At 26.2% G+C, this 16,037-nt stretch overlaps 1 protein-coding gene across 6 annotated transcripts in view; it reads left to right on the forward strand.

Annotated features, from left to right (window-relative positions):
* Window positions 1-16,037, forward strand: part of LOC129957083 (mothers against decapentaplegic homolog 4-like) — a 35,144-nt gene that overhangs the window by 10,826 nt on the left and 8,281 nt on the right. For 4 of the 6 annotated variants that reach the window (XM_056069224.1, XM_056069222.1, XM_056069223.1 and 1 more), the window contains 8 exons: window positions 823-997; window positions 4,565-4,594; window positions 4,686-4,853; window positions 6,758-6,973; window positions 8,736-8,852; window positions 10,713-10,814; window positions 11,122-11,181; window positions 14,445-14,628. In XM_056069224.1, coding sequence (XP_055925199.1) covers window positions 823-997; window positions 4,565-4,594; window positions 4,686-4,853; window positions 6,758-6,973; window positions 8,736-8,852; window positions 10,713-10,814; window positions 11,122-11,181; window positions 14,445-14,628 — 1,052 coding nt within the window. The remainder of the gene's footprint in view (window positions 1-822; window positions 998-4,564; window positions 4,595-4,685; window positions 4,854-6,757; window positions 6,974-8,735; window positions 8,853-10,712; window positions 10,815-11,121; window positions 11,182-14,444; window positions 14,629-16,037) is intronic. The other 2 variants (XM_056069226.1, XM_056069227.1) reach the window with 2 other exon arrangements.

Genomic DNA, 16,037 nt, shown 5'->3' on the forward strand with positions numbered 1-16,037 from the left:
TTTCTTTAATTATGCAATAACTTCTGTTTTTTTTTTTTTTTTTTTTAAATTTTAGCCTCTTGATTCTCATATTTACTAATTGATAAGAACGAATACACTCAGAAAGAAAATATTTTCATGTTTTTTAAAGTAGAAATTGAAATATATAGTCCATTGTCACAAAATCCAGCCTACAAGCTTTAAGACTTGGTGGTTGAAACTTATAACGTAACTAAAATTTTAATTGTTCCATATCAAATCAACTGTTGTAGGCTAATTTTTGTTAATATTATATGTAAGATACCCAAAATAAAACATTTGAATTGACATTAACATGTGTCAGAATGTCCATGCACACATAATGAAACATTTTTAAAAAATATAATATTTATATTATAAAAAATACTGTTCAGGTATAGTCCTGTAAAATATCATATTCAATCCTCATATTGGCAACAGTTTTATTTTTAATTAAAATCAGAATATTAGCTGCATCAAATTTTGAAATCAATCAGAAGTTAATTTTTTTTTCTGTAAATTATTAATAAATTTTTAAAAATGATACAGAATTTATTTATTGCAGATAACACCGTGGAAGCAAGCAAAGCAAGATATAAACACTTGTGTTTTCATTTAATAGGATTGACAATATTAAAGATAATTTTTTGTACACATGGAAGTACAATTTTTATTAAAAATTACCTATTTAATCATTTATTATAAAATTTTTATGCTTAATAGTATTTGTTATTCTATTCTATAATTTGGATTTCTCTAGGTTATAAACTATAGATAAATTTTATTCTTATTCATTGAGATTAATATGATGTTTTATTCTCTTAGGTTGCTGGGAGGAAAGGATTTCCTCATGTAATATATGCCCGTATTTGGAGGTGGCCTGACCTTCATAAGAATGAGCTAAAACATGTAAAATATTGCCAGTATGCATTTGACTTAAAATGTGACAGTGTTTGTGTAAATCCCTACCATTATGAAAGAGTTGTTTCCCCTGCAATAGGTAGAGTATTTTTTGCTTTTTGGATCCTTATCGAAAAATTTATCTTAGTGTATATACCTTTGTATTTTATATTATAGTGCACAGAGTTTAATGTGACCATTCGCTTTATATGATCAAAATTCTCTTATCCTGAACGAACATATTCAAATGCATAATTAAAATATTTGTTTTACTTTATCCTTGTATTGTTTAACATTTTTCAGTTTTCAAGTAAAAAAGTTTACTGATTTGTCATTTTCCACTAACCTTAATAAGGGACATTCATGAAATTTCTCACTTCATTTGTTAAGAAGCATCTGTCAGTCATTTTCCCCATAGGATGGTACTTATATATATGTGTATATATTTATCTGTATTTGAGTGTTCTAGATTTGTTTGAATGGACAGCTATGCTGACAAATGGAAGCTGAAATCTGAGAATTCATAAATCACTGCTACTTGTGATTGAATTATGAAAGCAAAATGGATTTAAAAGAGAGAGAGAGATTTGAATGTTAAGAGAAAATTGAAATTCTTAATAGGTATAAAAATTTACCTAAAATGAGTTAACACAGTTATGATACGGTAGAACATTTCACTGACTCATTGTAAAATTTTGAAAAATCATTTAGAGACCTAGCAATAAATGTTGATGATCCACTGGGGACAAGTGTGTTGAAGAAAACCCTCAAATGAACACCAAAATAAATCAAGCTCTTAATATTTTGAAATATTATATGTAGCATTGTTCAATAAATTTTAAAAATAGTGCAAATATGAGCAATATAAGAGTGAACTGTTGAGGAATTCTTTTCAGCAAGCAGTAATTACTTTTTTATTGTTATTTTTAAAATAGATTGTATATATCCTTGAGATAATTATTTTTATTTTGCTTCCATGGTGTGATAAAAACACAATTGATTTTATCTAATTCAGTTATTGTTACCAACTGATTAATATTATCAGATTTCTTAAGTTGTCAAAATGATCACATTAACCAGTAATTTATTATTTTTTATTTGCAGATAATAATAAATTTGTTATTGTTTTGTTCTTAAAATATGAAATATACGTATATTTGTGCATGCTAGGATTAAAAATATATCATTTTATGTTTAATTTAGTTTCGCGTGCCATTTTATTATTAATATGATTTAGTTTATCAGAGGTAATGTGTTTTATCAAGCTTTCATTAAAGAAATTGCAATTCTTAAACTGTTAATAAAATTCATGTTTATAGTAAATTTCTATATGAAATTTCAATACTGATAAATTTAAACCAGCTGCATAAACTCAGTCAACAAGGTGTCTTAATCATATTCTCAAGGTCACATTCTCTATTCTCTTCTATATAAGTTTCTTTTTATTTCTGCTCAGTTTTTAAATAATCTATTTAACAATTTAAATTCAGTCTAATCAATTATAAAAATTATCTTTATGATATTTGATTCTAAATTTGGTCTTACTTTTTTTGGCATAAAAACAAAATATTCATAATTCTTATTTTAACTATCAATTACCAAATGTTCTAAATTAGAAATATATGAACCATATTCTGAATGTATATGTTAAAAAATTATGAGTTTTGAATGCTTTTAATTGACTTATATAGAAGACAATTTAATTTCTGTAAAGACAAATTAAATATAAAATGTGCAGTACATAAAAATAATACTATCCTAAAAATAAAGTCAACGCATTTTTAAGTATGGTGATACTGAAAGCATAAGCAAAATTTTTAATTTCGAAGTAGTATTTTCTATTGCAGATTCAGTTTTATGTTAAATTTAACTATTAATTAAAACCTATCACTTTTTAAATTGTGAAAATAAAATGTTGGCTATATCCGAAAATGTGTAAAATTTGGTTGGGATATTTTTATTAAACTGAGGTTCTGTTGTTTTTCATTCTTGTAGTTCAGAGTTCTTTCAAATTTAATTTTGAGAGTCTGATATAGGCAGATTTTATTTAAAAGGCTATTTTTATTTTGGTCATTCTAAGCATTAGAACTCATTTCATTTCATTGCAAGGATCTGAGAGTCGTGTCCATTTTTCATTCATATTTAAAGTTCAGGGAAATTGTGCTTTTGCAGGAATTTAATATTCTAAAATATTTAGAATGATTGCACTCACTTAAGAATAAAATTGCTTTTTTCCATTCCAAGTCAAAATTTGCTGTCTTAACCACTCTAGAACATCTGACAATAAAATCTAGTATTTTTCTGCTGGTTGTGTCAGTAATAGTTTCAATAATACAAGCTATAAGGTTGTAGATGATTGTGGAACTTGCATAAGGTTTTGGATGGATTGTCAAAATGGTCAAACTTCCTTTTAGCGAGGAATTCTCTTTTCAGAATTTTTTTCTCCAGGAATATTGTGTTTTTTTTTTATTTAGCCCAATTTATTTTTTGAGTTTCCAGGATTTTATTAGTAAATAATTTGTTTACCTAATGAAATCTGTATTTGTCACACAAAATTTTTCACATACAAATTTAAATATACTTATTGTGATCAGTAAATGACCACTGACATAATGAATGTAAATTATATAAAGAAAAGAAAAAAAACATCTTATTGATTCTTATTACAATAGAATTTTTGAAAAACTAGAATTCATTTAGGAAGAAGAAATATATGCTTATGAGTGAGTAATTCTTTTCTTCTGTTTTGTTAATTCCTTTCCTAATTTTGAGCAAGTTTTAAAATTTGATTTACCTTTGCATTTCTTCTGGTGAGTCCTACTTATAAGTGGAAATCTTAAAATATGAAGGAGGCATTCATTTCAATAAAAGTTCAGTATATAGATTGAGGATAAAAATTTAAAGGCCTATAAAAAAATTTAAAATTTTAACATGTACAGGTAAAAAAAATAATAATAATAATAAGATTTCGAGCAATTGCTAATTATGCATTATTAAAAAAGTTTCTTTGATACTTTTTATTCTTTTACGTTTTTTTATCCTAAAATATTAATTATGCATAATTTTTTCATTCAGGAAATGAATATTTTGCAATGTGTATTTTTTAAGTATGAAGTATATGAAAGCCTGTAAGTGGAATTTATAAAGTATGAAAGTGGCATTGCTTTTCATAAAAGTTAAGTGTAATGAAAGGTGATAAAAAAATAAAGGCCTCTAAAAAAAGTATAAAATTTTAACAAGTACAAATAAAAAAAAAAATTGCTAATTAGGCATTATTAAAAAAAGTTTCTTTGATACTTTTATTCTTTTAAATTTTGATTTCAGCCAAGAAATGATGAATATTTTGCTGTGTGTATTTCTATGCATCTAAGATGGTTTATAATTTTTTTTTTCCAAAAAATTTTCAAGATCATTGCACAGAGTTTGATTTATAATGTTTTATTTTCTATTAGTTGCTGTTCTTTTGTTGTTGTTTTTAATGATAAAAAATTGCCAAGATCATTTTCTTAAAATTACTCTTAATTATATATTTCAAGAAATGTATTTATTAAGTACTTGTGTTATAAGTCGAAAGCATTTTAATTTTAATCAGATGTGGAACTAGAATTAGACAAATGCTTTGCTGTTAAATTAGTGAATTAAGTTTTATTTATTTATTTATTTTCAGATTTGTCTGGGTTAACACTTCAAACACCTGGTAAGTTTACTATAAAATACTTTTGCTTTCTGGATTTAAAAAATAAGATTATATTGTTTTTTATTTATTTTCTTTTTGCAACATTGTATAGGTGAAAACCAGATGGTGAAGAATGAATATGGTGAGTTGGATTGCGGTCCTAGCAACATGCAAACAATTCAGCATACTCCTCAAACTGTTCAACACCATCCAGCCCAACCACCTACAGATCCTTTCGGTAGGCCACTCATGGCACCTACTCAAGGTAAAATGATTATATGTGCGTAATCATATTTTAATATGTCAATCCTTTAATGCAAATGCTAGTTTTTTGATTAAATTAATTAATATACCAATTAAAATGTCACTATTTATATTCTAAAATTTAAAATCTGAAAATGACATTATTTTATAAAACATTGAAATCTAAAAATGATAAATAAATAATCTGAAATGTAATATAATCTCAAAATGACATTATTTCAGTGAAATGAAAATATATTCTGAAAATGACATTATTTCTTTTCTAATTTCATGATATTCAAGTTCTTATCATATTGTTGTACTTATCCGAAATCTACAATAAAATATTGAATAAAATGAGATAGTGTGAGCAAGATGCAGACATGGCATATTTCTGTGAAAGTACAGATTCCAGCTTTTTGGAAATCGAATTTTATCATTTCTTGAGATTAATCAATTTTCTTTTATGTAATAATTCTACAATATTTTTAGTATCTCGAGCGCTTTTTGTGTGAATTTATTTTGTATGAGTAATCATATTTATTTTATTTCTCAATGTTTGTTTGGAACAATTTATTATTTTGTAAAGTTCAGCTTTTTTTCTCCAAAATCTGTGCCATGTTTGAATATGCATTTATTAATTTGTGGTTTTGTATTTCCTTTCTGTTAAAATGGTATATCTCTTGGGCATAATTTCAGGGGATTTTCGGGTCACGAGGAATCATTATTAGACAAATGTCTGCATTTCCTCATAGATAAAATCCCTTTTTTTGAATCCGTGCCTGAGGGTGACCCTTGAAAAAGTCTTCAGGCCAGATTCTTTTTTATATTTTTTATAATTTTTTTGGTTTAATTTTTATTTGATTTTCCTATTAACTTGATTCTAATACTTTTGTATCAATTCATCTGTGTTTTAGAAGTAGCTGCAATTGCGCTCTCTAAATACTATGAAGTTCTTTTTTGGTTTTAGTTTAAATGGGTAATAAATTTTAGTTGCGATTTTCGAAACTGTTTTGTTTCGTTTTCATTTTAGTTTCGTTTTCAAACTATTTCTTACTTTAGATTGGTTACTTTATATATATATATATATATATATATATATATATATATATATGTGTATGTATATATATATATATATATATATATATATATATATATATATATTTTAAAAAGTAACCATCTTTCTTTTCTTTCTTTTTTTTTTTACTAGAGAAATTGTTTCTAGAATATTATTTAATATATTATTTTTTTTTATAAATTAATGTACATTTAAATTGCTATGGATTTCACATTTTTTAACTGTTTACTTTTTCTGGTATCAAATATTTAACGTAGAATTTGCAGATTTAATTAGTTTAATTATTTCATATTTAAGCATCTCAAATAATTAAGATTATATATTGAATGAAATATAGCCAACAGTTAATTTTGAATTAATACAATTCTTTCCACCTGTTCAATATATATATATATTAAAAAGTAACTGTCATGTGTACCTCTTTTTACTAGGGGAATTGTTTTCTAGAATATTATTTAATATATTGATTATTTTTTATAGATTAATGTACATTTACGTTGTTAGGATTTTCTCATTTTTTTACTGTTTACTTTGTCTGGTAACAAATATTTAATGTAGAATTTGAAGAGTTAATTTAATTATTTCATATTTAAGTATCTCAAATAACCGAGATTATATGTTGAATAAAATATAAGTAACAGTTAATTTTCATTGAAATGTTTTAGATGCATTCTCTTAACTGTATAATATGATGTCATATAAAAAATTCTCCTTCTGCAACTGTGAAATGCTTCATTCTTCTCCTTTTCATAAATTTTGTGTTAATACCCTTATTTTATTTGCAGCCTGTATACATTTCTCTCTGCATTTGTGATATCTATTACGAAAAATATCTGTTAAACTCTTACTTCTTTTTGTTGTAGTAGCAGCTTCTGCCATTCCAAGTATTTCTCCACAGTCCCAGCCAGTTACTCAGCCTCTGACAGTGTGCACGCAGCAGCTACAATCTGTTGCCCCACCACATTCTGCAACATCTGCTTCGCTTTCCACTCCTCCCACCACGCCTTCTGTCGCTCCCCTATCCACTCCATCACCTGGGTTTTTTTCTCCTGGGCCAGAGGCACAAACCATGTCACAAAGTAAGCTGTGTTTAATGCCGAATATGCTATTTTTTTATGTATGGAATAAATGTAGAGAAAATATTGTAAATGTTATATATAAAAAGAGGTGAAATAGTCTCACTAAAATTTACTCCATACTTTGTAATAAAGGTATTACCCCAGAGAACTTGCATGACATTGGTGTACATTAGTTGCAGAATATTAACCTTTGCAATTAATTTAGCATTTATTAAATCTAGTATGTTTTTCTTTGTGACTATCAGAGAGATCTTTAGTGATTAATCTCTGATATGCGATTAATAATATCTGAAAATTGGGGGACTGCAGTGGCCTGGTGGTAAGGTTTTAAATTTAGAACTGGAGGATTTTGTGTTTGAGACTCGATTCTACCGAAGAACCGCCGTGTAAGCAGATCTAGTGCACATTAAACCCATTGGGTCCTCTCGCTGATGTTGGAGAGAGGGTTGTTGCTGGTATTTGGAGAAGGGGCTGCCACCTCAAGTGTCATCTGATTGCAGTTCAAAATTATGAGGTCCGACCCAAAATAGCCCTAGTGTTGTTTTAAAACAGAATGTTAATTGGTGTTTTAGACATGTTTCTCAAACTGTTGAAATTAAAATTTAATGCAAAATTGCTCTTGCAGCCACAAAATCCAATATCAAATTTGATACACTTAAAGTCATTGAGTTTTTGAGTTATTGTGTTTACATGTTTCTGAATGTGCAGACTGACAAACGGTCAACCCCTTGTTGGATTTGGTTCAAAATTTCATAGGTGTCTACACTGTAGGTATTAAATCTGTCTCCATATTTTATTGATCTAGCTCTCATTGTTTGGTAATTTTGTAATTGTGTATATTCAGACAGCGAGACAGACTTTCTTTGAATGGGTTTTTCTCAAAACTTGATAAAATCTACAAATTTATTTTAAAGCCTGCATGTCAAATTGCATCTATTTAGCTGGAAGTGTTTTTTTAGTTATCTTTGTCACAGACATAATGCCAAAAATGTATTTTTCGAATTCAGAGAGGTTGAAAACCTAAGGATTCATCAATATTTTTTGTTCAAATGTTTGACCATTACAATACCTTCTCTATATTACATATATGAGAAAGTATAAATGGGATTTTAGAGTTTGAGGGAATTTCAATGCTTTAGTTCTAAGTTATTTTAATATTTTATATTCACCTTGCATTTTTTTTTCTTTCTATATATTAACCTTTTTCATTTAAATGTATTTTCTCATCAACCAATTTTTTTTACCTTTCTTGTTAAAAGTCAATATAGCAAAGAACAAATCAATCTTATAATATACTGTGGCATCAAGCCTCAGTGATACATAATTTGAAATGTTATTTAAGTTTATAATTATACCTTTTCACTTCTTAAAATATTTAAATAGCACTCTAAAATGTCAATAGTTACTGAAAGATTTGAATTGAAAGTACTGACGACAAATTTGATTTTCACTCTTTATACATTAGCTTTGATTTATTATATGATAAAAACTGATTTGAAAATATTTATACTTGTAATTTAATAATGGCATAGCTCCAGTGAATGACTAGTGATGCATTTAGAACTTACCAACAATAGTGAAATTGAAAGAGAATGAAAATATTGGAATTCTATAAATCTTGACCTGCCACACATTTCTGTACAAACTTAGTATAACTGCAAAGGATTAAAATGCTATATATATTGCTATTTATGACTGGATTTTGAAATATTATACCTCTACTTATTTACTAATTGTGTTTTTTCATATCGTTTTTATATAGTCAATGGAAATACAACCTTAGATACACTTTCTCCTCATTTAACTCCTAATACAATAAATGGTCTCGGAACATCTCCACCACAGCCAGCTGTTCCTTCAAGCTTTACTTCTAATAGCAGTAAGATACTTATATATTTTCTTTCTTTCTGATTTCTGATTTCTTTAATGATTGTCCCAGCAAGTTTGCATTGTATATTATTTACCATCAGATATACAATTTTATACTGATATTTTAATCAGTAAAATGGATTCAATTTATTCATATTATATAGATTATTTTAACAAAAAATGCTGGTATATATTACTGGTACTTTTTTATTAGCTTGATAACAGTCAGAATTGGCATCAAGAATTCATACCTAACATTGTAAACTTGTGATTTGCCTGAGCAATCTTTGCAATGTTTTTTTTTTTTTTTTTTTTTTTTGAAAATGACAAAAAATGCTCTTTTTTTGTTTATGAAATTTATGAACTTGGAAGCAGCTTGCTGATTACTAGAAATAGAAAATTGGTGCAAAAGCATCTTAATTTCAGTGTTTTATAGTATATCACTTGACAAATAATAGCAAATTCTATCACACTTAAATAATAACAGTAATTTGCTTAATAATTTAACAAAATTTAGCTCAAAATAGATACAAATATAAAATATATTTCAGTATATAGAATATAAACATATAGGATAGTTTTTTTTTTTTTTAATCCAAAATGTTCTGCTCTAACTTAAGTGCTGTGAAAAATAATAAGAAAATGAATATGAAATAACTAAATCAAAATTCAGTTATAAATGGTTATTCAATGAATCTTGTTATTTTATTTTTTTAGATGAAATGACTTTTGTAACTATTTTTATTTATAAATATTAAAGTATTTGATAGAAGAAAATATAAAGGAAGTTTTGGAAAATGCTGCATTTTTATGCAACACAATTAGGGTTTGCATTATATGATTTAGAAAACTCCACTAATGGCAAATATTGGACTTTTGTTGAAATTTAAAGAATTGAAAGTATCATTTAAATGTAATCACTTTTGGCTGTGATATAAAACTTCATTCTTACTCTAGTATGCACCTCTTTGTTTTGTTAAATAAATTTTCAGGATTATGAAAAGAATTTTTTTTTTTTTTATTATATAGAGGGTTTCCTCAAAGAGTGCCCACAAGCTAATTTTTAAATCATTTTCCAACTGCACATACATACTTACAGTTAGAAAAAATGCTCTTACATAAAAAGTAATATTTTGTGTTGTTTGAATCAATATATGTATTGCTGAAGAAAATTATATCTAAATTTGTATAAAGTCCACAGTATCTATTAGTTATATTTAATAAAACCTTCTTAACTCATATATTTTAAATAGTTTTGCTCTTCTGTAAATAAAACAGACCGATGTTTGAAACTTTGAATTTCAACATTTTTGCATAAATAATGTCTATTGAGGAGTAGGACTTTTTATTTTTTATCTTAAATGTTAGTGTGTTAAATATATTTTAAGAAATATGACAATACCACCAGGAATTGTGCGTAATAATTTAGAGATTGTGATTTTTTCAATTGTATTATATTTTTTGACTGAAACAATATAAAATATCTATGCCCTTATCATTTTGAGCAGTTTTCTTATTGAAAATATTTTCTATTGATATCTAGATTAAGGTGCCTCTTCACCTCCCAAGTCCATAATGAGAAGTCGTCAAAGTCAAAAATTAAGATGGCTGACAATAACTTTTACATGTTTTTTGTCAGCCATCTGATTTGATGTTTTGGAACTGTTAGCATCCTTGGTGACGTGAAGGGGCACCCTAATCTAGAATTCAACTATATTTATTCCTAATGTTTAGAAGTTACCTATAACGCTACAATTTGAATGGATAGCAAATATATTTTGGTAATAAATAATATTAGATTTTTTTGCCATAATTATTATTAATTTATCTATATAATTATTTTTTAAATAGTGAGAAATAATAATTTCAGATTCATCAAATACATGGACCGGGGGAAGCACATTGTCATACACTCAGTCAATGGTACCACCAGAAAATTCTATTTCAATGAGGCCCCAAGGTGGTGGTTATTGTAAGTATGCATTTTTTTTTTTTTTTTTTCCATATCGGTTTTACTTTAATATAAATTAATTTTTATTTGCCAAAATAAACTCTGGTAAAAGTATAATTGATGCCTTCCAATAAATCTTTAAAAGTCTTATAATTCTAGATAAATGAATACTAATTATCAGAGATTTTACTGCATATAAAAGATTAATAAGCAATTTAAAATATTTTCAGTCATATATTTTGATGTAATGTTTATGATAAATGAAATAAATAAAATGTACTATAAAATGAATCTATAAATAAAATATACTAAAAAATACTGTTTTCAGGGTCTCATCCGCAGTTACATTCTGACGTTACTTTACAAGGTGCTCTTTCTAATCAACCTGGTAAGTTAAATGAAATTGCATTGGAAAAGTGAATATCGTTATATTAAAACTTCATTTGTTTTACTAAGAAATATTTAAAATTTTATTAATTGTTTGATTTTAAATTAATCCTGTCTGCAAGATTTGTAAATATTGTATCATTGTAATCTTTACACTCAGTTTATTTCACTTTTTTTGAAATTCATATTTTTTTTTAAAACAGATTTTCTAAATACTTTCTTAGCAGTGTTTCAATAATAATGATAATGTATAATTTTATTTATTTATTTTATTAAAAAAAGCAAATCTGCAAAAATGCTTTTATGTAAAATATTAGCTTTGCAAATAGTTTATTATCCATTTATATGCCGATTGTACCTAAAAGTGCTAATTAAATCTTGCTGATATCTTTGTAATATGCTTACTTTTCTGACTACATTTGTAAGAACTTGAAGAGTATAGCTCCAATGGCAAGCTAATTGCCATAAATTATTTTATTAATTGAAAAGAGTTTTCCCCATCCTTTCTGGACTTATTCCATGCCAAAACTTATCTAATGATGAAAAAATTATGATAAAATAAATCTATAAATAAAGAGTTAACTTTACAATTCATCAGTTAATTTTGATTTAAAAATCTTTAGTTCTTCAGGTTGCAATAAACATTTTAAATAATTTACTTTTTTTTTTTTTTTGAAATTTAAAAACTCTAGATTTGTGAAATATACTCATTTTTTATCTGAAACTTAGTTTTTGAATAAAGAATTTATCTGCATTTTTGATAATAATGATGGTAAGATGCTGCACAAATTTTTAAAAAAATTATTCTGATTATTAAATTAAAATACCAATGAGGATTTTAAATTAGAAAATTTTCAAAATCCTATAAAGAAAAACCGTGCCAATGACAGATATGTTAAAGACGATTGATTCGATAACTGGCAGTTTAACTAAACTTCTTGCATCCAAAATTTCATTTGCCCTTCTTTGAGCAGTTCTTCATATTTAACACTTTTTAAAAGCTTACTTCAATTTCACATGCAAAGTAAACAGTCATGGTCTTTAACTGTATATCTTGCTGATAATCATACTGAAAAGAAACATATCAAATACATGATTCAGTTACATTAAAAAGAACAATGAAAAATCAAACCAAAAGAAAATGTGAAAAAGATAAAAGAGGAGTGAATAAGCATGTAAACGAGGGGAGGGCAATGCATAATATGATGCTATTCTAAGTATGTTAAGAAATTTAGCGAAAATTGACATTGAAAGGAACCATAGAATATCATTGCTAAAAACATATCAGTGCCTATTAAGAGATTGGAATTCTGTTAGCAAAATACATAAAAGCATTTAGTGTATTTTGTTAACAATGTTAACCAAAATAATGTTGAGAAACTGTTTTTAATGGTAAAGCCAAATGCCACTGAAGGTTCAGGATTAAAATATTAGAAAGAAGATGTACACTATCAATAAAGGAAGAGATGACTTGTAAAGTTCAGGATGGAAGACCATCTATCTCTTGCTGATATTTTGTTCAAGGATCTTTACTAAACAATAATTTATATATAATATGTTCATATATAAGCATAGCAACTCTCAGAATTTTAAATGTATTCCCATCAAAATAAACAAATAAAAAATTGCTTAGAAATAATGTAAACAATTCAATATAGCAATATTATAAAAATATTTATTTTTAGTAATTAATTTTTTTTTACTAAATTAAATGGCTTGAAAATTGTGTAAATGCATATATATGAAATAAGGGAGCAAATCTCCCTGCTCTTAACTGCTCACCAACCCCCTGTAATTGCTATGCAATATCTTTTTGTTTATTTAGCAAACAAAATTGACTGAGGTTATTCTTGATATCTGTCATAAAGTGTCATATATTTTTGCATAAGAATTTCTTTTCATTTTGTTTAGAATAATAAGCAAAACAGATCTAACACATCTATCCAAAATTCTACTCAACAAAGCAGAATCATTGCCCTATATATAAATTTGTTTGAATCTATGTGTTTATTAACTGGAATCAAACTTTTAGTAGCCTTAACATTGACAACATCTTTAAAAGTAATACAACTTACCTTTGAAAGTTATTTCATGTGATGGACAAAAAGCACCATCCCAAATAAAGAATTGTTATTTTAGTGAAAAGTAACAGCAACAGAATTACTGCCTTGTAAAAGAACTTTTAATGTTCAATTTTACTGTGGCGACAACAATATATTTGCTATACTTTGCAGAAAATGAAAGAGCACCACAATATGTACATTTTTCACTAAGTGTACCAATTAATAAAAATGGTACATCATCTGATAAAGTCTCTCCTAAATACTCATTTTCATTCAGACATCTCAATTGTTCAATTCTTCTGTGAGCATTTTTTTTTTCTTGTTGTGTATTAATACTTTCTCGGTTATTTTGCTGATAAATTTGGTCAGCTTCAGAATATTCAGGTGCATGTCACTGTTGATAGTGTTTATAATCATCACATTCTGTCATTGGCTATATGTTATCATTTCATTAGCTTTTTATATTATATAGAGATTTATATACAAAATTATTTGATATTGGTTGGGCACATGCTTTTGATAGTTTCCCAGATTTTTGAAAAAGGGTTGTTGATCCCCTGACTCTTAACAAGTTGTTATAGTGGATAAGCCATATTTTTTAAACAGGGAAATGAAACTTTGAATTTCCATGTTATTTTAATAAAACATGAAAATAAATTAAAACAATCCACTTTTTAGCTGAACATGAAAAGTACCAACAGTCATTTCCACCACTTGATTGGGCTAATATTTAGAATTCATAAATTTACCCTTCCCCCCTTCCAAAAAAACCTTTCATTGAAATATTTTACATATATTATATATGGTGAATGTTTGTTTACTAAATTAAATTTAGTAAATTAACAGTTTTTAAAATTTAATTTTAACTTTTAGTAACAGATAATTGAAATGAAACTGTTTCAAATTACCATTATTTCATATTGGCTGATAAAATATAGCTAAATTATAATGAAAGATTTTTTTTTCTTGTTCCAATTGAATAATCAAATCTAAGCATATTTTTAGATTTTGTAACATTAAATAATTAAATTTATTATAAAAATCTTACAACTAACTTATTTTTTGCTTTATTTTTTGAAATACTTAGATCTCCTAAGTTAATGCTGTGTCTTGTAACAAAAAAAAAAAAATCTTTGTAGTAATCATATATTGATTTAAATGTTTTTAATGGATATATTTATATGAGCATTTCTTTTAAAAGCTCCTGAATACTGGTGCTCTATTGCATATTTTGAACTTGATCAACAAGTTGGAGAAACCTTTAAAGTCTCATCCACTTATAACAGTGTAATAGTAGATGGATATGTTGATCCTTCTGGTGGTAATCGCTTTTGCTTGGGTGCTCTTTCTAATGTACATAGGACAGAACAGAGTGAAAGACCCAGGTATGTTATAATTAATATTTTCTTTTTTTTGTGTGTGTGTGTGTTTGTGTGTGTTTGAAAATGCTAAATATATATTACTTACTTGAATATCTGTGACAAATTATTCATTAAATGTTAATTTTTGTCTTATTTCTGAATAATTTAACTATGTATCAATATTCCATTCTTATCAGAATGATATATATTACATAATTTATTTCTTGATTCCAAATTTTTTTGTTCTTATATTATTAATTTTGCATGTAAGCTTTTTACAGGGTGTGTAGTGTCATGAAAAGTGCTTAAATTTGAAAACCACTTTTAAACACCTTAAAAGCTCTTAATTTTGGGAAAAGGTCCTTAAAAAGTGCTTAATTTTCTCAAAAAGTGCAAAGACTGCTTTTTGCTTCTCCACATGTTGAATGCAATAGTTCAAAAGCATAATCGTTAAAGCTTGTTTATTAGATGTATTAAAAGGAAGGAATTCTGACAAGGGTTCCATGTGTTCCAAAATATATTAAAATAATACTTAAAGGGCCTTTCCCTCCCCCCTCTTTCTTCAACAATGTGCATTGCTGTTTAATGAAATACTGAAAGAATGATCTGGAAGGGACAGTTAGAAATACATATTGTATCATACTTGTTGTGCCTCAGAAATATTGAATTTTTTTTTTTTTTAAATGCAGCTCAGAAATGTTCGATATTTTTTTTTTTTTTTTTTTTTTTTAACTTCTCTAATATTAAAAAATTTTTAGTGTTTGAGATGTTCAAGAATTGATTTATGTTTTATCTGAGGAGTGTATGTTTAAACTTTCATGTATTGAGTGTGAATGTTGCCATTTTTCTCTATTAAAAAATGTTTTTAAAAACTTATGTAGAACATGGCATTGATATATTGTCAATTTCATGACAATTTTGCCAGTCTTATAAGGGTAATGCTTAAAATAAATGATTAGTTCTTAGCTTTATATGATTGTAACTAAAACTTTTAAATTTAGCGTGTTAATGCAGAAGGAAATTTGCATTTTCTATCCCAGTTATGTTGAATCTTGTTTGTTGCTGCATATTTAAAAATCAAATTCAAACTGTTTGGTCATGGCATGCTTATACATCAATGGCAGCATTTTTTAGAAAGAATTTATCTATTTAAAGTATTTGGCAGTTTGTTATTTTACGAAATATTGAAAAGGATCACATATTTTGATTGTTAATCTTTTAAAAGTTGATTTAAATTTTTGGTATTGATAGTTTTTTCATTTTTATGATCCTTTTTTGTTTTTGTCAAAATCAAAAAGACATAATTTGTATTACAATAGAAGACATTGTATAAATAAAAAAATAAATAATAAAATTAAAAAAATGCACATTTAAAATTAATAAAAAAAAATTTTTTTTCAATAAGAATTATGCATTATTATAAAACAGAAAAT

The sequence above is a fragment of the Argiope bruennichi genome, chromosome 11, assembly GCF_947563725.1.
Source record: "Argiope bruennichi chromosome 11, qqArgBrue1.1, whole genome shotgun sequence".
In the NCBI taxonomy this organism is placed as follows: domain Eukaryota; kingdom Metazoa; phylum Arthropoda; class Arachnida; order Araneae; family Araneidae; genus Argiope; species Argiope bruennichi.